The 23,479-nt window shown below is 43.0% G+C and overlaps 1 protein-coding gene across 2 annotated transcripts in view; it reads left to right on the top strand.

The window, feature by feature from the left end:
- The window catches only part of si:dkey-21a6.5 (signal peptide, CUB and EGF-like domain-containing protein 2), a 47,835-nt gene that overhangs the window by 6,668 nt on the left and 17,688 nt on the right, over positions 1 to 23,479 (top strand). For both annotated transcript variants that reach the window (XM_067982903.1, XM_067982910.1), the window contains exons 2-4: positions 16,491 to 16,730; positions 17,288 to 17,423; positions 23,340 to 23,428. In XM_067982903.1, coding sequence (XP_067839004.1) covers positions 16,491 to 16,730; positions 17,288 to 17,423; positions 23,340 to 23,428 — 465 coding nt within the window. The remainder of the gene's footprint in view (positions 1 to 16,490; positions 16,731 to 17,287; positions 17,424 to 23,339; positions 23,429 to 23,479) is intronic.

Raw genomic sequence — 23,479 nt, 5'->3', positions numbered from 1 at the left:
AGCTTTCGCTCCTTAGTCCTGTATCTAAGCTGTGGGGGTGCTGAGTGGAGGCCAGACGCTTCACAGAGAGGAAGGAAGTCCTGAGAAAAATGACTAATTGGCTTCAGCAGTCCTCTAGAAAGAGATGGCATGGCTGTATCACTGTCTGCCAGTTAAACCTTAGCTTCTAGAGGTATTGATCTTCAGTCTGTGATGGATAGCTGTGCCTAGGCTTGTAGATGAGGTGGGTGACATGATGGCTATTACAAACAGTGCACCTTTTGGCACCATCCGACAGCCCTTATCTGTCGTTCTCTGGTAGGTCAAGTGCCAAGTGAACACTAAAAGCAATCCATCTTCTGTCTGTAGATTATGGCAATTGCCACTGGTGTACTTAAATCCACCAAATTCCAGTCTTCATATGAAAGAGACTTTGCAGCTGAGCCAGGTTTCACCTGTTGAGATTCTGAAAGAAACTGCAATATTGCTGAGTTTCTGAAGACGTGAAATTATTATGGTTGCTTTCAGTGCTCCTTGGCACTTGATGGGGGAGGAGCAGCAGTGAAGGGCTTTCAGATGGTATCTAAGCTCTACTATCTGAACTAGCTGCAATGCTACCCATCTCTTCTACAGGCTGAGACACAACTACCTGGTAGTTACTGAACAACAGCGACTCTGGAGGCCAAAGAGGGAGATGTGACCAAGCTTTGGCATGCACCTCTTAGATGGTTGGGGGAGAGGAGATATTAGAGGCTCTGACCACAATGTTTTAATTCATTTTAGATATGCAAATTGTGCAATTGAGATTAGCCAATGTACCACCCCTGTTAAAAAGGTAGAGCAGGATATACCAGGCAACTATAGACCTGCTGGTTTAACATCAGTTGTGGGCAAACTCTTTAGAATCCATAATTTGTGATAAAATTCGTGATGTTTAGAAATGCATGGGATAATTGAAGACAGCCAGTACAGATTTGTTAAAGTTATGTCATGTTTGACAAATTTTAGAATTTTTTGAAATGAATATGAAGATTAAAAATGAATTCAGTAGATCACCAGACCGTATGTTCCCTACAATCAGGAGTTTACCTTTACAGCCCAACATCTAGTCATATCACCATGTGACTTGGGGCCTATAACAATAGGGCACGATGTTGTGTGTACTGGATACTGTGATCTCGCACGTGCTCCACGCACATTTTCTCCTATCTTCTGGAAGACGAATTGATGATGCATTCAAGAGGGAAGCTAGATAATTACACGAGGGAGAAAGGACTAGAAGGATATGTTGATCAGGTGAGATGAAGGAAATAGTGGGAGGAGGCTTGTGTGGAGCATAAATATGAATGGCCTTTCTGTGCTCTAAATTCTATGACTAGTATTGAGATGAGGCCAATTTTACACCAAGACAGGTTTATTTTTCATGTGAAACATGAACAGAATACAATTTTTGGTGAAATTCAATCTAATTCCTATTGCTCCTTGTAAAATCATTTAATAATTTATGTTAACTTGGCTCCTGATACTGGCCTGACTTTACTTTACATGTTAGTATTTGGGGCATTGACTGGCAGAGACCTTAGGAAGAGAGAGTTCCTGCCTCTCTGACTGTTAGTTGCAAATTCAGACTTCTGCAGATAGTCTCTGGCTGAAAAAAAGACAAAGCTAAAGACTTGACCTCTGACCCCTCCCTCCACTATCTGTCGAGGACCAGCTCATTTCTCTGCCAATCAAAATTACTACCCGCCCCGCACCCCCCCCCCGCCCATCCTCTTTGGTGTGAGGGTCTTAACAACACATTGTCTGGTCAGCTACGCAGCTGTGACTTCTGTTGAGCTCAATAAAAGGAAGCCATTTTAACATTAGAGGTGTGAATGTCTCTTAATCCCTCGTCACTCGTTATATTTTATCAATTTAAAATGGTCACAGTGAGGAGAGAGGTAAGGAGAAACTTCTTCATGCAGACAGTGGAGTGTGGAATGCTTTGCTTCAGGGAATGGTTGAGGCAGAAACTATTGCATCTTTTAAAGCAAAAGCAGATAAATATTTGAGATTGCAGAAGATACAGGACTAAGGAGCGAAAGCTAAGCAGTGGAATTAGTTTTGGATTGGGTTAGCAAAGAGCCAGTACAGACATGATTGGCTGAATGGCCTCCTTTTATGTTGTAAACATCTATGGTTCTATTTTGTTGAGGAAGGCTTCCAAACCACACCTAACATCTGTACAGCATTGCAGTTAGCTGTCAGTCACCTTGGGTCCTCAAGTTTTATACATCTGGCTCCTTACAAGTTATCTGCAGTGTTGGCCAGTTTGCTGTTCCAAGATGTATCAGGGAGGTCATTGATGCATTGTTCAGCAGGGCTGTTAACAGCAGCATGATTGAGCTGCCCAATTCCACCAGAATGTGGTCTTAAAGTATGGGGAGTATCTGACCATTCAGGTCCCTAGCTGTAACAGTTATCAATGTGCTGCTGGTCAGGGATCACCAGCATTTTATCATGCAGGTCATTCCCTTCCCATGATGCTGCAATGTAAGAGATGCTATCTTTCAGATGAAATGTTAAACTAAGGCCTCGCCTTCCACCTCGGGTGAACGTAAAAGATCTCATGGCACTATTGGAAGAAGTTCTCCCGGTGTCCTGCCCAACATATTTATCTCAACCAACATCATTAAAATAAAATATTTGGTCATTTATCTCGTCACTGTGTGTGTGGGACCTTGCTGAGTGCAAATTGGTTGTTATGTTTTCTACATTACAACAGTGACTACACTTCAACAGTACTTCATTGGCTGTAAAGCGCTTTGGGATGTCCTGAAGTTGTGAAAGGCGCTATATAAATGCAAGTTCTTTTTCTTTTTTCTAGTTACTGATTGGCTCCTGCACCTTGGGTCACCAGTAGCCGTCAGCTCGATGAATGTAACATGGTCAGGATTTTTTTAGATTGACTGTGAGGAAGATCTATTTTATTTTTCCATCTGTATCTTAGCTTCTGTGTCGAGTAAAGGCAGCTGCACAGTCCACGATCAGCTGGATCGAACTCAAGCCAAACAAAAGCCTCGGACACTCTGTGGGTCACGATGACACTTGATACCATGTCAGTCACATTGCGTGTTCTTTGGAAGTCAAAACTGTCACCAGTTCATGGAGACCAGTGGTACTCCTAACACTAATGTCAGGAGAGCAGTACTTTTCAGCCTGTGCTCCCGGGCAGTATTCTAAAAGGTGCAAATAACCACATGTTATTAAATAAACTCCTGACGGTCACCGTGCTAGTTTTCTGGCGATGGAGAGACCCGCTTCAGAAGCAAACCACCTCCATCTTGCCCGCAGCTGTCCCGTGATTCTAGGTAAATTTCCTGTGACCAAATTTCCTGGTGTTAATCAGTAATATTTGCCGAGATTATTTTCTCTTTACACTTCCAGAAAGCTGGACAGAATCTGAATGCATTCACACTCTGACGGACAGCATTGTGAAAGCTGGAACTGAATTTCCATTTGTTTTCATTTTGGGGCCTGGCCACATGAACAACTTGGTTGTTTTTTCTCTCTGTGATTTAACTACAAGGATTCAGCTGATCTGCTAAATGGTCTTGTGCTTTACTTCCTCATTGAGGCAGCAGTACTTCAATTTCTAAGCTTTACTAATGTTATTTTTAACCCTGTTCCCTTTTTTCAGTAAAAATTCAGTCTTAATGTGTATGTGTGCTCTCTGATATAAAGTAGTGGCTTGCCTTTCGTATAGTAACTGACTTTATTTATTCTACACTCCAAACAAAACCCCTTATGACCTGGTTTCAGTTGTTGAAAACTGATGCCAAGTCCAGATCTTAACCTCTTGCCTTATTGCTAATATTCTTCACTTGGCTTTCACTAGCAGTGAGTTTACAGTTTCTATTTTCACCTCCAGCAATGCACTGCATATTTTAACTGGGTGTAAATGAGAATATAGATTGTGAAATCTGTGCATTGGAGGAGCGAAGAGGCTAGATCCAATTTTGAATAACTCTCTCTTGAATTTCTCATCCCCCCGCCCCCCCCCCCCAACCTGCTCCTCAGCCGAGCGACGATAGTGACTTTGTAATTTCAAAGTGAATCCTCCTGTGTGCCTTAGTAGCTTTTTACCATCAGCTTTGGAGTTAAAGAGGAAAGTCTGCATTGGACAAAGCCCCTGTTTTGAACTAGTGTTAGCTTGTATTAACTGCGATGCACCAGGAAGGAAGTTGAAGCACTAGAGATGTAAAATTGATTTTAAAAAGTGCAACATATCAACATTAGGAACAGGAGTAGCCCTTTCAGTCCCTCCAGCCTGCGCCGGCACCATTCAGTTAGATCATGGCTGTTCTGTACTGCAACTCCATTTACCTGCCTTTGATCCATATCCCTCGATACCCTTACCTAATAAATAATCTGTCAATCTCAGTCTTGAAATTTTAAATGACCCAGCATCCACACCATTTTGGAAGAGAATTCCACATTTCCACTAACCTTTGTGTGACAAAGTGCTTCCTGTTTTACTCTAGAATGGCCTAGCTCTAGTTTAAAAATTGTGCCCCCTTCTGGATTCCCCACCAGAGGAAATGGTGCCTCTCTATCTACTCTATCAACAACTTGCATTTTATAGTGCCTTTAACGTAGTAAAACGACCCAAGGCACTTCACAGGAGTGTTACCAGACAAAATTTGACACCGAGCCACGTAAGGACAGATGACCAAAAGCTTGGTCAAAGAAGTAGGCTTTAAGGAGTGTCTTAAAGGAGGAGAGAGAGGCAGAGAGGTTTAGGGAGGGGATTCCAGAGCTTATCGAATCCTTTTATCATTTCCAAACACCTCTATTGGACCACCCCTCAACCTTCTAAACTCAAGGAATACAAACCAAGTTTATGCAACCTTGCCTCATAATTTATCCCTTTAAGCCCTGGTAGCATTTTTGGTAAATTTTCATTGTACCCCCTCCAAGGCCAGTATTTTCTTCCTGAGGCGAGGTGCCCAGAACTGCATGCTGTACCCCAGGGTCTGATCAAGACTGTAACAGAATCATTTCAACAAACCCTCCTTTTGAAAATTTTCACATTATGTCATAGATTCTAGTAATACTGTTCCACAATTGGTCTGAAGGCGGTATGACTGAACAGAACTTTCCCCATGCCCCACAGAAGGCCACCTCTGTGTGGTAATTTATCTTGCCTCAGCTGAGAGTTTCTAAGAATCTCATAATTGAGCTGAGCCATTTACCGTAATAATAAAGAACCTGAGACTCTGACTGGCACTTGGGCAACTAGCCCATCAAATATTTATGGAAATGAATTTATTGCACATTTCATTAACTGGACATTATTTGGAAACCTAAATAAACTGCATCTTGAGTTGATGTAAGCCTCATGGATTATTCTCCCAATCCAGTTCTCCATCTGATCTCTCCCTTTTTGTTTTTTTTTTAAGTGAAGGGCTGTAGGGCTTAACACTGAAGAGGTTTTAGAAGTGATGGGTGCCTACCATGCACCTGATTTGGGGAGGGAAGATTGAAAAATTGCATACAGGGCAGAGCAATGTGTGGCTGATGTATTCGAGTAGAATTAGCCTGCTGAATAGATGCCTTGAAGCCAGGCTCTGGAAAATACATGGAATATAAAGCAGACATTCACTGAACTTTTTCTCTTTCTTTTCTTCTCCACCCCCTGGAAAATATAAATATCTAAGAGGTGATTTGTTGCTATTTTTGGGCGTGCAACAAAATTTTGTGTGTTTATCCTTCCAACAATTCTTTGGTGGTGATTTTGTTTACCCTGTTAAATCTCTCTAACTGGATAATGTGGAATAAGATTACTAAATTTGATTTTAAAAATCATAACAGTTTGAGTTGCAATGTTGCATTGTTGTCGAGTGTTCTTTTTGGGGAATGTTGTCCTTCCTTCCCCTCCCCCATCCTAAATACTGATGCTAAAAATTCGACCCCCTGATAAAATCATTTCAATTAAGGACTACTTTGTCTCTTTTTTTTACAACTGGTTAAAATGTATTTGCAAAACGGATTGTGTGTCTGTCATCTCTTTATCCATCTTCCCTTTGCTCATCCACTGCAATGTTGTGAGGCGTGGCACTGTGAAAATTCAACTGCTTGGCTGATTAATTTGCCAATACAGCTCCACATCCTGCCGCTTGAATTGTCTGCGATGGGAAAGGGAGATGAATTCTGTTTTATTAATAGAACCATCAAAAATTCTTCTTCTATTTGTATGACTACTGAAACCTGACCTGTGTCTATGACATTCCCCTGTGGCATTGTGTGTCGGGAAGTCATCAGTTTTCCAGTTGGTCATGTGAGCCGATCAGTCAGTAATATAGCAATGGTACATTGAATGATGCCGTTATCCAATTGGCAACTTTCTCAGGCTGGCTCCTCTAAAGTGGCAGCCTCCTAATTCAGGCTGATTAAAAATGTACGGGTGTTACAAGTTTGCCCCTGGCGCATTTTCCCACCTCCCTGCCCCCCCCCTCCATACCCATCACAAAAGACAAAACTACACCTCCTATAAACTAAAATGAAAGGCTGCACATATTCCCGGTCAGAAAGGAGATGATTGGAGAATCCTTCTGTCTGGAGACCGCACTGTTGTAAGTGACTGGGATTGATTTTTATGCACATCATTTGTATGATGTAACTATCCTCCACTCACTGCATTTCGCTGGAGAAATAACACTGCTTTTATCGGGAGACTATGCTATAGTTTTGATCATGAGTTCTGTGCTACGTTCTCTGCCTGTCTTCTTTTGAAAGGTGGCAGGGCAGGTGGAGAAAGCGGTTTAAAAAAGCTTACGGGATCCTGGGCTTTATAAATAGTATGGAAATCACAATGAGCCTTTATAAAACATTGGTTCGGCCACAACTGGAGTATTGTGTCCAGTTCTGGGCACCGCACTTTAGGAAAAATGTGAAGGCCTTAGAAAAGGTGCAGAAGAGATTTACTAGAATAATTCCAGGGATGAGAGACTTTAGTTACGTGGAGACACTGGAGAAGTTGGGGCTAATCTCCTTGGAACAGAGGAGGTTGAGAGGAGATTTGATAGAGGTATTCAAAATCATGAAGGGTCTAGACATAGCAGATAGAGAAACTGTTCCCGTTGGCGGAAGGGTCAAGAACCAGAGGACATAAATTTTAAGGTGATTGGCAAAAGAACCAAAGGTGACATGAGGAAAAACTTTTTTACACAGCGAGTGGTTGGGATCTGGAATGTACTGCCTGAGGGGGTGGTGGAGGCAGATTCAATCATGGCCTTCAAAAGGGAATTGGATAAGTACTTGAAAGGAAAAAAATTGCAGGGCTACGGGGAAAGGGCAGGGGAGTGGACTAGCTGGATTGCTCTTGCATAGAGCCGGCACGGATTCGATGGGCCAAATGGCCACCTTCTGCACTGTAACCTTTCAATGAAAGTCAGAAAATACAATTTTGTCAGGGCAATGTACAATTTTAAAACTTATAAAATTTATTTTCAGGTGGAGTAACACATAGAAATGGTGAGACATAGCCAAATACTCGAATAAATTAAAAAAGCAAACATGAGCTCCAATTATAACCCTAGCCCGCCCGGCACGAACAGGTTAAAATGGCGGTTGGGGGTTTGCGCCGTGTTCCCAAAGTGATCCAGGACCTTTCAGGCATGGGAGGGCTGAACGCCCCAGGTGGGAGGGGGTCTACTTGACGTGCTAAAATTGTGGTTCGATGATGTCATCCATGTAACTCCATTTAACTCAGGAGAACGGGAGGCCTGCATGGTGCCAAACCTGCCATCAAAACCTGGCGGGAGGCAGAAGAGGCTAAGGTAAGTAAATTTTTAAACTTCTGCTGACTATTCCTTGTGGGCCAGGAGTGCTCCCTCATAAGCCTCAGCACCCCCCTCCCTCTCAGCAGTAACCCTTATGCCGGTTTCAGGCGGGAGATGGTTCTGACTAATTCAAATGAGGCCTGGGAGTTAAAATGGCACGGGCCTCACATTCAACTCACCCGTGGGGTTTCCCCTACTGCCCACGCTCCATCTGCCTTGGATGTTTCCCGAGTTAAAATTGGGACTATAGAATCAGTCCACAGGGGTTAAAATGTATTCTTGGAATGTATTTTTTCTGCTGCTTGATAATTGGCAGGACTTCTGGATGAGAGTTTTTTTGGTAGACATTCACGCTGTAATTTTGAACGTGATTCCTGTTCAATTTACAGAATTCAGATTCCTCTATTAGAACTAAAGAGAGGCGCTAACTTTGCAACATTGTATCACAGGAATTCTACCATGTTGATGAGATTTTGAAGTTTAAATAAAAACTTGCAAGATAGCTCTTACCTTGTGAGATGCTCACATTAATGGATATTACCGTCTTCCTGTAAACCTCTTGCTTTATGCTGCAATTACACAGCAGGTCAGTCCACATCTGTGAAATCAACGAACATGTTGCCGTTTAAGGTGTAACTTTTCTTCAAAACAGATTACACTTCATGTCAACTTGTCTGTTCTCTGCAAATGCTGATTGACCTGCGCTTTTCTGCATTTTCTGTTTTTTATTTGATTTTTAGAATTTGCCAGGTTTTTTTTTTGCTTTATGGTTCAGCAATCAAAGACTGATGATCTATTCGCATTCTGTCAGTTTGCATACTAAATCATCTTTTGAATTCATTTCTGAACAAAGGCATAGATACAAAGAAAGAACTCCTCAGTCAGCCATTGCTCGTGCTGATAGGTTTGACCAGTTTGTGTATCGATCAACACTGCTTCAGGAACAATGAATTTCCCTTAGAAATTTTATTATTTGTAGGTAGATTGTAAGAGACAACTCTTGAAGGGCTCGAGTGACTAAACTCATTTATTTTTGCTGAGGAGAAACATAATGAAATGGTGTAGATGTGATAGTAGTAAGTGACCAATTTAATCTGAAATAATAACAGAAAATGCTGGTAACACTGTGAAGGTCAGGCAGCATCTGTGGAGAGAGAAACAGTGTTAATGTTTCAGTTCGATGACCTTTCATCAGAACTGGAAGATGTTAAAGATGAACAGCTTTTGAGCAAGTATAGAGCCAGAGAAAAGGGGGTCAGGGAAGGAACAAAAGGGAAAGGTCTGTGATAGGGTGGAGGGCAGGAGTGATTAAATGACGATGGTGGTAATGGGACAAGTAAAGAAACAAAAGTTGGGTCCAGTGGAGGTGTGAATGGTTACAAAACCAATGAGCATAGGATAATTAGCCATGTTCAAAATTCACAAGCATGGAGCAAGGTTGGGGATTAGAAAATATAGATAGTGGACATGTGAAATGAAATTGTAGATCGGTTCAGAGTCCATTTTTAAAAAGGAATTGCATTGATATTAAGAAAGGGATTGAGAGTTATAGAGATATTAACATCATTGCTTGATCTTTTTTCAAGGTGAGATGGGAAGAACTTGGTGTTTCTAAAGTTGGCAATTAAGTGTTTTTTTTTGGGGGGTATGGGGAGGGGAAACCCAGATATAATCATAAATGGGCTCCAGATGGAGCACGTTTGATGGGTCGAATGGCCTTTTTCTTTTGTTATATACTTACTTGAAATTGTGTGTTTTTTTTAAAATACCAAAACATTCGCCACAAGCTCACCCTCCTTGTCTCCGAATTCCTCGATGTTCTGTCTTGTCTTCCATTCTGTTACTTTCTATTGATCACCCCTGGAGTTGCCACCTTTTGCTAAATACAAAACCATATTTCTTGATGGATTTTTCGAAGGTGGGACTTGCAGGATGATGTTTCTCATGGATATACAATTCTGGCTTGGGAAAAGGCAGCCAGTTTGTCGAAATATGAACATGATCAGCCAACATACAGATCTAGGTCTCCTGTGAACTGAACTGCAGAAATGTAAAAGTGTCTTTTTAGTCTGCTTATTGACTAAAGGCTAAGGATTATTTAGCTGCTGTTGTAAAGGTTTCTTAAATATTACTAATACAACTTTCTTTTATAGGAAGCTTCTTCAACATATTTGACATATGACCATTACTTGGCTTGATGGCTGTTCTCTGGTGATGCAGATTCTTAGTATAGTTGCATCTCACTCTCTATCTTCAACCCAAGTACCACAATGGAACAAGATTCTTATTTATTTAATATCTTGGCAAGTCTCAGAACATCTTCAAGGATTTTACATACTATTACCTTGAAGTGCACCACTGGAACAGGCAAACAAGGCCATTAACTATCATCTGAAGGATGACACCTGTAAGAATGAGGTACTCCCTCAGAACTGCACTAGAATGTTGTCCTAGACTATGTGCTGAAGTCCTGGAATAGGCTACATTCCATTGCTGCAAATTTTACAATGAACATTTGTACGGTACAATTTTGCAAACAGTTGTCTCTAGGTACATTCCCATGAGGGGGAAAGGTAGGGCAACCAAAGCCAGAGCTCCCTGGATGATGAAAGAGATAGAGAGTAAGATGAAGCAGGAAAAGGGGTGTATAACAGATGTCAGGTAGATAATACAAGTGAGAACCAGGCTGAATATAAAAAGTACAGAGGAGTGAAAAAGGAAATAAGAGGGGCAAAGAGAGAGTATGCGAATAGACTGGTGGCAAACATAAAAAGGAATCCAAAAGTCTTCTATATGCATATAAATAGTAAACAGGTAGTAAGAGGAGGGGTGGGGCTGATTAGGGACCAAAAAGGAGACTGACCCATGGAGGCAGAGGGCATGGCTGAGGTACTAAATGAGTACTTTGCATCTGTCTTTACCAAGGAAGAAGATGCTGCCAAAATCACAGTAAAAGAGGTAGTTGAGATACTGGATGGGTTAAATATTGATAAAGAGGAGGTACTAGAAAGGCTGGCTGTACAGTGAGGAGGATAGTAATAGACTTCAAGAGGACATAGAGAGGCTGGTGGAATGGGCAGACACGTGGCAGATGAAATTTAACGCAGAGAAGTGCAAAGTGATACATTTTGGCAGGAAGAACAAGGAGAGGCAATATAAACTAAATGGTACAATTCTAAAGGGGTGCAGGATCAGAGACCTGGGGGTATATGTACACAAATCTTTGAAGGTGGCAGAACAGGTTGAGAAAGAGGTTAAAAAGGCATACGAGATCCTGGCTTTATAAATAGGCATAAGAGTACAAAAGCAAGGAAGTCATGATGAACCTTTATAAAACACTGGTTCGGCCACAACGGGAGTATTGTGTCCAATTCTGGGCACCGCACTTTAGGAAGGATGTGATGGCCTTAGAGAGGGTGCAGAAAAGATTTACTAGAATGGTTCCAGGGATGAGGGACTTCAGTTACGTGGATAGACTAGAGAAGCTGGGGTTGCTCTCCTTAGAGCAGAGAAGGTTGAGAGGAGATTTGACAGAGGTATTCAAAATCATGACAGGTTTTTTTAATATTTATTCATGGGATGTGGGCGTCACTGGCGAGGCCAGCATTTATTGCCTATCCCTAATTGCCCTTGAGAAGGTGGTGGTGAGCCGCCTTCTTGAACCGCTGCAGTCCATGTGGTGAAGGTTCTCCCACTATACTGTTAGGAAGGGAGTTCCAGGATTTTGACCCAGCGACGATGACGGAACGGCGATAAATTTCCAAGACTGGATGGTGTGTGACTTGGAGGGGAATGTGCAGGTGATGTTATTCCCATGTGCCTGCTGCCTTTGTCCTTCTAGGTGGTAGAGGTCGTGGGTTTGGGAGATGCTGTTGAACAAGCCATGGCAAGTTGCTGCAGAGCATCCTGTGGATGGTACACACTGCAGCCACAGTGCACCAATGGTGAAGGGAGTGAATGTTTAGGGGGTGGATGGGGTGCCAATCAAGCGGGCTGCTTTGTCCTGGATGGTGTCGAGCTTCTTGAGTGTTGTTGGAGCTGCACTCATCCAGGCAAGTGGAGAGTATTCCATCACACTCCTGACTTGTGCCTTTATAGATGGTGGAAAGGCTTTGGGGAGTCAGGAGGTGAGTCACTCGCCGCAGAATACCCAGCCTCTGACTTGCCCTTGTAGCCACAGTATTTATGTGGCTGGTCCAGTTAAGTTTCTGGTCAATGGTGACCCCCAGGATGTTGATTGTGGGGATTCAGTGATGGTAATGCCATTGAATGTCAAGGGAAGGTGGTTAGACTTTCTCATGTTGAAGATGGTCATTGCCTGGCACTTGTCTGGCGCGAATGTTACTTGCCACTTAGGAGCCCAAGCCTGGATGTTTTCCAGGTCTTGCTGCATGCGGGCATGGACTGCTTCATTATCTGAGGGGTTGCGAATGGAACTGAACACTGCAATCATCTGCGAACATCCTCATTTCTGACCTTATGATGGAGGGAAGGTCATTGATGAAGCAGCTGAAGATGGTGGGGCCTAGGACACTGCCCTGAGGAACTCCTGCAGCAATGTCCTGGGGCTGAGATGATTGGCCTCCAACAACCAAAACCATCTTCCTTTGTGCTAGGTATGACTCCAGCCACTGGAGAGTTTTCCCCCTGATTCCCATTGACTTCAATTTTACTAGGGCTCCTTGGTGCCACACTCGGTCAAATGCTGCCTTGATGTCAAGGGCAGTCACTCTCACCTCACCTCTGGAATTCAGCTCTTTTGTCCATGTTTGGATTAAGGCTGTAATGAGGTCTGGAGCCGAGTGGTCCTGGCGGAACCCAAACTGAGCATCGGTGAGCAGGTTATTGGTGAGTAAGTGCCGCTTGATAGCACTGTCGATGACACCTTCCATTACTTTGCTGATTGCGAGTAGGCTGATGGGGCGGTAATTGGCAGGAGTGGATTTGTCCTGCTTTTTGTGGACAGGACACACCTGGGCAATTTTCTACATTGTCAGGTAGATGCCAGTGTTGTAGCTGTACTGGAACAGTTTGGCTAGAGGCGCGGCTAGTTCTGGAGCACAAGTCGTCCGCACTACAGCTGGGATGTTGTCGGGGCCCATAGCTTTTGCTGTATCCTGTGCACTCAGCCGTTTCTTGATATCACGTGGAGTGAATCGAATTGGCTGAAGACTGGCTTCTGTGATGGTGGGGATATCGGGAGGAGGCCGAGATGGATCATCCACTCGGCACTTCCGGCTGAAGATGGTTGCAAACGCTTCAGCCTTGCCTTTTGCACTCGCGTGCTGGACTCCACCATCATTGAGGATGGGGATGTTTGCAGAGCCTCCTCCTCCCGTTAGTTGTTTAATTGTCCACCACCGTTCACGACTGGATGTGGCAGGACTGCAGAGCTTTGATCTGATCCGTTGGTTGTGGAATCGCTTAGCTCTGTCTATAGCATGTTGCTTTGGATAAAGTAAATAAAGAGAAACTGTTCCCATTGGCGGAAGGGTCGAGAACCAGAGGTCACAGATTTAAGGTGATTAGCAAAAGAACCAAAGGTGACATGAGGAAATACTTTTTTACGCAGCGAGTGGTTATGATCTGGAATGCGCTGCCTAAAAGGGTGGTGGAAGCGGATTCAATTGTGGCTTTCAAAAAGGAATTGGATAAATGCTTGAAGGGTAAAAATTTGCAGGGCTACGGGGAAAGGTCAGGGGAATGGGACTAACTGGATGCTCGTACAAAGAGCCGGCATGGGCTGAATGGCCTCCTCTTGTGCTGTAACCGTTCTATGAACAATTCACATGTCTCTTTTTTCCCCCCACCCCCCTCCCAAACAAAAGTAAACCATTTCTTTGGAGGATAACAAAGAAATTCTACGTCCATTTCTTCCCTCCCTTCTTGCTGCAGCACGGCTTCATTGGCACTAGGCACTATCTGGTATCTTGCCTAAATGCCTGTTTGTGTGACTTTCAGTGTACTGTTCAACATTGCAATGAGCCTCCTCCTGTCTGTGCCTGGTATTTCCAGCAGGGTGACTGGACAGCATCACAAGTGTGAACTTTATTTTCCCTTCCCTCTAAATACGTGTGCTGAACCTAATGGTAGCCCCCACTATCATTGGTCTAGCTGAGATCAGCTAATTCAACACAGCAGAAATTCAATCTGGAGCCTTCTTGGACTGTATGACTCAGCCCTTTATTGGATAAACCTGCTGAATCATCTGTTTGCTGTTTGTTTTTTTCACTAATGCTATACATTGTACCACTGTACTTGGGAACCCATTTTGTTGATGATTGCATTAACAAATTCCTGTTTCTTTTCTTGAATTCCGACCAGCACTTAATAAATTGGTCATGGGCACAGTCCCATAAATTTAAGAGAAAATTGCTCTTAGACCAGAACCTGATATTCACTTTCACATTTTAGGCTTTAGATAAAAAGCAAAGTGAAGCAATGGCATCGATTGTGGGTGGTTGTAGGGTAAGTTTGTGACTTGTCTATTTCCTTCTACTACTTTTTGACTTACTTTCTGACCTGACTGATAAGTTCTACCAAATTAGTTAATCAACCTGTCCAGTTACTGCTCAGTACTCTGCCAGGCACATGATAGACTGCATTGGACGTTTCATATGTTCTATTACTGGACATGGAAGGGGCCAAGGACATGCAACTGGAAACAGTTTAAATGCCAGTTTGCATCAATGTTGGATAATGATCTGATATGTGTGGACTTCTTGAATGGGAGATAGGGCAGGGACTATGATGTAATACAGTTGGTGATATCACTAAACTAGTTAGTCTTAACCCCTGGCCTGCAAATGAAGGTTTGGGAGAGGAGAGGAGCAGGGGAAAGGAAAGTAGTTCCTGAATCTGTGTTTTAATGGAAGTGAAATACATCATTATGGGCACAGACTGTCCTTGCTCAGCTCTATTCAACAAACTGGTTTTTAAATGTGTATTTTACATTGCTAGATTACAAGAGGAACCAGATACAGTACCTGGTTTGCAAGACTTTTGAGGTTTGTTCTGCACTCAACTCGGTAATTAGTTTGTGCCTTAATTTGAGGCCATTTTCCCACTGAGTCAAGGGGACTGGGATGGATATAGGGTGAATGTGGCAGACTCTGGCTCAAGGAAGTGAAATAAAGGCCAACTAATCCTGGGAGGGAAAATTAACATGAGAGCTATGTTACTTTTTTTTCCCCATGATCATGTACAGACAAAACAATGATGCCTTTTGAAGTACTTATATTGCATTATGTGTTTGACAAGGATTTTTTTTTAATACGTAAATACTTGTGACAGGTTATGTCCCTTTAACCTTTACCACAAGAGGACCTCTTAACGGCAGCTGGTCCAACCTTTCCGCTTCTTGAATCAACCACCCTCGTGGCTTGTTCTTAATGAGATTGACACACATTTAATGCAAATTAGTGGTATGTTTTTCACTTTGGCCCCTGTGTATTGTTCAGATTACTGTAGTAATGGCTTGTTTACCACCAAGTAAAACATCCTGTTAAAGGATGCTTCCTTTTTTATTGATTTGCAAGGCAATTTGAAAACAAAGTATCAGTTCTTTATGTCCAATTTTTATGTTGTCTGCTGATGGGACTCATGATTTTGTACTTGCTGTTGTTCAGCTGCTTGTTGGAAGAGAACAGCCACAGTGTAAAGATACGGTTATCTTGTCTGCCATTTTACTGTCTGAATCGGATCAATGCTAAATGCTTTCTGTTGTTGTGTGGTAAAGTGGGAAGCATTGGACAATTACCTGGGAATCTTCAGCATTTTCTTAGTGCATCTGAGGAAACCCATAATTCTTTCCCTCAAGTAATCACATAGAGTCTAGTGATGGAATATTTGGGCTGACTAGTGATCTGTGTGCATTTGCCTATCCCCCATTCTTGAACTCTTCTATTTACAAGTCTGCGCAGACCCTGTCCTATAAAATCCTACATGTGAGCCAAATGCAAGGATTCCTATAATGGTGCATCATTTGGGTGCGGTGATAGAGCATGCTTCCGTGTAACCTCCCAGCAAGGAGCTGGCAACCTCTGGAGAAGGGTGTTGGAATTTAAATATTATGCTTTTGTTGTGGTCACTGCCTGTGCTCTGTAAATGGCTGGTGGGTATAGCTCAGGCTGATACTTTCATTTGCTTCCCTCATTAGGAAGTCCATGTTCTCTTCTCAATACCTCCACTGATTGAGAATCTGTAGGGGATGTGAGCTCCTATCTATTGCTCCATGCTGCAGCTTGCATCAGTAGCAAAGTTCCAATTTGTCTTTTGTTTCCTTCAGGATTGTACAGCAAATGAGTAGTGGGGACATATTCAAGGTTTGAGAAGTAAAGTCCATGAATGTGTCACCAGCTGGGTCTAGGCTTCAGAAAAAAGTGACACAATTGCTTGCTTTTTCCACCATTCCACTTTTGAGCTGCAGTAGCCCAGAGTTCATTTTTGGTGGATCCCCCGTCTGCTGTTTGGGAACGCTTTTCTATGAGGAGACTAAATCCTGTAAAGATTACTTCTTGGATAATGGTATCTTTTTATTGGGGCTCTATCTTCTGCATCCAGTGTACTCAACATAGTAACCAGAATGTGAATACAGTGGATTGTGATGATTGTATTAGTTATGAACAGAAATGGCATCTTTTCTCTTTTTAACTGAAAGTCCTAGTCGTGCTTGTGCTTTATTTTTAGGTCTGGTGCTTGGTCAGGTCAGTACTGGGACGGTTGTTCCTACAGTTCCACTTCGTTCTACACTGGTGACCACATTGACTAATACAAATGATATTAATCACATCACCGCTAGCACTTCACAGGGAAATGACATCACGTCAACTCACTTCCCAGTGACGCTCACTTCCATATCTCTGAACTGTACAGGGTTGAACACCTCTAACTGTGCTACATGCTCTCCAGGGCACTTCCCCAATAACGGTAAGTGGCTTTGGTATTTCTAGAATTGGAAGTTTTGCCTAAGTTTAAAGCTGCAGTGTATTTAAAATCTTGATTTTTTTTTGGAATAAACCTAATGCTCTGGTGCGCCAATCCAGCCAGTTCCATCTTCCTGCGCTGTCTTTAGTCAAAGAATGTTGTATGCAATAATGTTTCTATTGGTGTACTTTAGGTGTCCCAGGACACACAGCCACAATTCCTTGGGCCATTCAAATGCAAAATAGCAGTACAACGGAAACCCAATCCTAGGAAATCTCCATATGAGCCAATGAGACATTGATATAGGAACAGGGGCTTATTTCAACCCCTCGAGCCTGTTCTGCCATTCAAATCATCTATTAGAATTTGAGGAGGCTTATGGGATAGTGGGAGCCCTAACTTGCCAAACTATTTTGAATTTGATAAACTCCTACTGTTAGCTAAGATCTATTAATGTACTTGTTATATTATTGAGTTTAATTAAGCAAATGTTTATATTTCAAGTTAAGATGTGGTAGATATTCTAGCGGCTATAATTTTTTATTCCTTTTCACGTCAAGGGTCCCTGAACTGCTCCTGCTGTCCTGATGGGTTCTGCCTTGCTCCAGAAGAGTGTCTGATGTGCCCACAGGGTTACTACCAGTCTCAGGCTGGACAGGTGACATGTCTGCCCTGTTCAAAAGGTGCTTATACAAAGTAAGTACAGTGTATTGTAAGTAAGCCAAATACCAACAACTAGACATTGATGGGTTCCCTCTGGTACCTTGTCGAAGTGGCCCTCCTTCACATGTGAGTCTAGACATGGACTATCAGTCTGTTTGACCATGGGGGCAATGCAGTTGAGCCCAATCTTATCCTTCTCTGATGTTTAACCTTTCTTACCCAGTGGCACTGAGGCTCAGCTACTAACTGCTTCAACCAGATGAGGGGACAAAGGAGTCGAAAATATGATCTTTTATTAGAGATTGCTCACATAAGTTATGGAAAAAGCTGGCTGACTATTCAGTTAACAGAGAGATTGAGGTTTATAATTACAGATAAATAATCAGTTGTATGGAACATGATAACCTGTGAGCAGTTGGTAAAGTGAAAAAGGAACAATAAATGAAAAAGTGGTTTATTTGCCTTTTTAAGTGAGAGGCAGGGAGAAAGTTTGCTGAACCTTCATTCCAGAGCAACTAGGTTGATAGTTGATGGCTAGAGATGTGCACATTGAGGAACGGTTAGAAGGATTGGTGAATGGGAGTGGAGCAGAGCTGGTGGTGATAGTCCACTCTAGGGGTTAGCAACGTGAATAAAACATTGTATAGACACATCCAGGCCTCAGCCCATACTGTCCCCCCAATGAGACCAGCTAACTCTACACAGTGTCTGATCCAGTTCCTGGGTCTAACAGCTGAACCATGGGATGAGCTGGACTAAACTTTCTTTTGGTGGGAAGCCTTTAGTTTCCTACAAATGTGGCTCTTGTTTGTGACTATAAACATTGTTGTTTATATTGTTCCATCTATTTGAATGCTACAGTAGAATTGGGATATGCTACCTTCCACTTGAAGTGTTTATTGGGCGTTTGAGGCTGGAGCTGGGGACAGGAAATGAATGAATAATCTGGATCACTGAGAGCCAATTAACAGAAACTTGCTGTAGTAATGTGAATCTATTTAAAATCTAATTGGGTCATGACCGTTTTAGAAACTTGGACTTAATCCCAAAAGTGCACGTTTTTTTCCTGTCCTGGCTACCATCTTTATAAATCTAGATTCCAGCAACTTTTAGTGTGCTGAATTCTGAGAGATTAGACTGCTTATATTGGAACTTTTTGCCATCACGGCAGACATTTCTGGGGCCCCTTGTGAGCTGATCAAAAATGAGCACTGAACCCTGGAACTGGGGAAACCCGATGAGGATTTGTGCTGTTCTGCTGTGCCCCTGCCTCAGCTGATCTGCTGCTGAAACCAGCATCCATGACTTTGTTACCTCCACACTCCACACTTCACTATTCCAATGCTTTCCTGGCCGGCCGGCCTCCCACCTCCCACCTTCTGTAAGCTTGAGCTCATCTAAAACTCTGCTGCCCGTATCCTAACTCGCACCAAGTCCTATTCACCCATCATGCCTGTGCTCTACATTGGCTCCCTGTCTGGGAATGCCTCGATTTTAAAATTTGTCCAAATCCTTCCATGGCCTTGCCCCTTCCTATCTCTGTAACCTCTTCCAGCCCGACAACCCTTTGAGAACTCTGCGCTCCTCCAATTCTGGCCCCTTGAGTATCCCTGATTTTCATCGCTCCACCATTGGTGGCCGTGTCTTCCGTTGCCTAGACCCTAAACTCTGGAATTCTTTCCCTAAACTTCTCTACCTCTCACTCCTTAAAACCTACCGCTTTGACCAAGCTTTTGGTCACCTGTTCTAAAATCTCTCTGTGGCTCGGTGTCAAACTTTGTCTGATAAGGCCCCTGTGAAGCGCCTTGGGACGTTTTTACTAAGCCAAAGGTGCTATATAAATGTGTTGTTGCCCATTAGCTTGAGAAAGATTGCCTCAGTTTGGGCATATGTATGGCTGAAGAGCTAAAATGGGAAGAGATTTATTTATTTTAAAAAGAGAGCAAAATGTTTCATGCCAATTACACAAGCCATTCAGTCCCTGCCACCTTTTTTTTCAAAAAATATCTTTTTTTATTAATCCAATATACCATGTTGTTTTGCCAATACAGCCTGGGAGAGAATGTTCTGTAACTAAATCGAGGGGTGATGGACTGCTAACCCTCCAAGTGGACAACTGTTGAATACATTAACATTTAAAAAGATGCATCAGTTGTTGTTAAGGTGATATGGATGGAAGTGAGAAGGAAACCGTGCTGTCTTCCACTAAAATTAAAGCTCAGTGCTCTCTGCAGTTAGTTTGCCCTCTGAAGTGAGTTCCACCATGTTCTAAGACTCTCACTTGGGCCTTTTTTAAGATTGTATATAGAAGGTGCTTTCATATCATTTGTTCAAAAATTGGATGCCAATCGAACACTATCACCCCCAGCACTGGAGACAGAGGCCCATCACCACCTCCGGACAATTGGGATGGATAATATATGCAGTGTTGCCCAATTCCCAATAATAAATATATTAAACTCAGTCATAACCTGAAATGACATCTTGTGATTATAGATGGCAGTAGAGAAATCAGTTATTTATTACAAAGTGATAAGTTGCTGGTATTCTCTAAGTGTATTTCATTTTGTGTGCGCACTTTTTCCACCCTTCCCTCACCTTCATATGGTCCATCTCCGAATCTTCCCTTTCCTTCCTCGACTTCTCTATCTCCATTTCTGGGGATAGGCTGTCAACCAATATCTATTATAAACCCAACGATTCCTACAGCTACCTTGATTACACTTCCTCCCACCCCACTCCCTGTAAGGACTCTATTCCATTCTCCCAGTTTCTGCAACTTCTTCGCATCTGTTCTGACGATGTCACCTTCCACACCAGTGCTTCCGATATGTCTTCCTTTTTCCTCAACCGAGGATTCCCCTCCACTCTAGTTGACAGGGCCTTCAACTGTGTCTGTCCCATTTCCCGCACTTCTGCCCTCACGCCTTCCCCTCCCTCCCAGAACCATGATAGGGTCCTCCTTGTTCTCACCTTCCACCCCACCAGCGTCCATGTTCAACATATCATCCTCCGCCATTTCTGCCACCTCCAGCGCAATCCCACCACAAAACACATCTTCCCCTCCCCTTTCAGCATTCTAAAAGGACCGTTCCCTTCGCAACACCTGGTCCACTCTTCCATCACCCCCGACACCCGGTCTCCTCCCCACGGCACCTTCACGTGTGAGCGCAGGAGATGCAACACCTGCCCTTTCACCTTCTCCCTTCCCATTGTCCAGGGCCCCAAACGCTCCTTCCAGGTGAAACTTGTTGCACATTCAATTCAGTATACTGTATTCACTGCACATGATTTGGTCTCCTCTACATTGGGGAGACCAAACGCAGGTTGGGCAATCGCTTTGCTGAACACCACCATCCAGTCTGCAATTGTGACCCTGACATGCTGGTTGCTTGCCATTTTAATTCTCCAGCCCACTCCCACTCTGACCTCTCTGTCTTCGGCCTTCTACACTGTTCCAATGAAGTTCAAAGGAAGCTCGAGGAACAGCACCTCATCTTTCGTTTAGGTACTTTACAACCTTCCAGACTCAACACTGATTTCAATAACTTCAGATCATAACCACCGATCCCATTTTTTCAGACAGCGGGTGCTGGTAATGGTTCTGATGTTGCCATTTACAGCTCCTCTAGACCCATCTTTTGTTTCTTTACTTGTCCCATTACCACCCTCCTTGCCTTACACCATCATTTAATCACTCGTGCCCTCCACTCTATCACAGACCTTCCCTTTTGTTCTTTCCTCCCTCCCTTCTTCCTCGCCCCCCACCTTTCCCTGGCTCTGTACTTGCTTAAAAACTGTTAAATCTTTAACTACTTCGCGTTCTGATGAAAGGTCTTCGACCTGAAAAGTTAACTTTCTTTCTCCACAGATGCTACCTGACATGAGGAGCTTCTCCAGCATTTTCTGTTTTTATTTCAGACTCTGCACTTCATTTAACAATTCTTCAGTCTGATTGGTTAAAGAGATACACAGTTGCTTTCCCTGTTCACTTAGATCCCAGATGCCCTGTAGAGGGCGCCGCGCCGTTTCCATCTCCCACTTCCAGCAACTTGCAACACAAAATAATAGAGATTAAACGGGCACGGGCAAGTCTAACTAACGGCGGGTGCCGTCGTTGACTGGTTACAGCAAATTCTGGGCCATTATTTCCAGATAGAAACATAGAAAATAGGAGCAAGTGTAGGCCCTTCGGGCCTGCTTAGTCATTCAAAATGATCATGGCTGATCATCTAACTCAGTACCCTGGTCTTGCTTTTTCCCCATATCCCTTGATCCCTTTAGCATTAAGAAATATATCTATCTCCTTCTTGAATATATTTAATGACTTGGCCTCCACTGCCTTCTGTGGTAGAGAATTCCACAGGTTCACCACCCTCTGAGAGAAGAAATTTCTCCTCATCTCTGTTCTAAATGGCATACCCCGTATCCTGAGACTGTGACCCCTGGTTCTGGACTCCCCAGCCATCGGGAACATCCTCCCTGCATCTAGTCTGTCTAGTCCTGTTAGAATTTTATATGTTTCGATGAGATCACCTCTCATTCTTCTAAACTCTAGTGAATATAGGCCTAGTCGACCCAATCTCTCCTCATACGTCAGTCCTGCCATCCCAGGAATCAGTTGTTGCACTCCCTCCATGGCAAGGATATCCTTCCTTAGATAAGGAGACCAAAACTGCACACAATACTCCAGATGTGGTCTCACCAAGGCCCTGTACAACTGCAGTAAGACATCCCTGCTCCTGTGCTCAAATTCTCTTGCAATGAAGGCCAACACACCATTCGCCTTCCTAACTGCTTGCTGCACCTGAATGCTCGCTTTCAGCGACTGGTGTACAAGGACACCCAGGTCTCGTTGCACCTCTCCTTTTCCCAATCTATCACCATTAATTTCCCTAGCACTTTTTTTTTTACTAACACTGGTTTCCCTCAGTTCCTCCCTCTCACTAGGCCCTTGGTTCCTTGTGTCCTCCTTTGTGAAGACAGAACCAAAGTATGTGTTTAATTGTTCTGCCATTTCTTTGTTCCCCATTATAATTTCTCCCATTTTTGACTGTAAGGTACCTACATTTGTCTTCACTAATCTCTTTCTCTTGACATATTTATAGAAGCTTTTACAGTCAGTTTTTATGTTCTCTGCTAGTTTACTCTCATACTCTATTTTTCCCCTCAATCAATCTTTGTCCTCCTTTGCTGAATTCTAAACTGCTCCCAATCCTCAGGCTTGCTGCTTTTTCTGGCAATTTTATATGCCTCCTCTTTGGATCTAATACTATCCCTAATTTCTTTTGTAAGCCATGGTTGAGCCACCTTTCCTGTTTTATTATTGCTCCAGACAGGAATGAATCATTGTTGTAATTCCTGCACATGTTCTTTAAATATTAGGCATTGCCACTGTCATCCCTTTTAGTAAAGTTCCCCAATCTATCATAGCCAACTCGCACCTCATACTTTCGTAATTTCCTTTATTTAGATTCAGGACCCTAGTTTCAAATTCAACTACTTCACTCTCCATCTTAATGAGGAATTCTATCATGTTATGGTCGCTTTTCCCTAAGGGACCCCGCACAACAAGATTGTTAATTAATCCTTTCACATTACACAATATCCAGTCTTGGATTGCCTGTTCTCCAGTTGGTTCCTCAACGTATTGGTCTAGAAAACCATCACGTACACACTCCAGGAATTCCTCCCCCACGGTATTATTGCTAATTTGGTTATTGCTAATCGGGAAGGAAAAAGCCCTTAATATAGTACGGGTGGATTCAAAGCAGAAAGGCTTTGGATTGTTGTGTAATAAACTTCAATTCCATCTGTAGGGTATGGGGTAGATCTTAACAATTGTCCTATGTTTTATTGTAAGTTTTAATACTTTATTTGCCAGTCATTTAAGTTCCAATGCAGTAATTTGATATCTAGGTGATTTTTTTTTCATCTTTATTTTTGCAGTTCTTCCGGGAGCACAGAATGCCAATCCTGTGAATCTGGGTTTTATGCCAATGAAACTGGTTCAAAAACCTGCAGAGACTGCCTTCCAGGTAGAGCAGCCCTCCTACTGTTAGAGTCCAGAGAGAATGCGGTAGGGGGAT

Source organism: Heptranchias perlo, chromosome 1, assembly GCF_035084215.1.
Source record: "Heptranchias perlo isolate sHepPer1 chromosome 1, sHepPer1.hap1, whole genome shotgun sequence".
NCBI lineage: Eukaryota > Metazoa > Chordata > Chondrichthyes > Hexanchiformes > Hexanchidae > Heptranchias > Heptranchias perlo.
The sequence above is the reverse complement of the archived record's forward strand: the minus strand, read 5'-3'. Positions and strand labels throughout refer to the sequence as shown.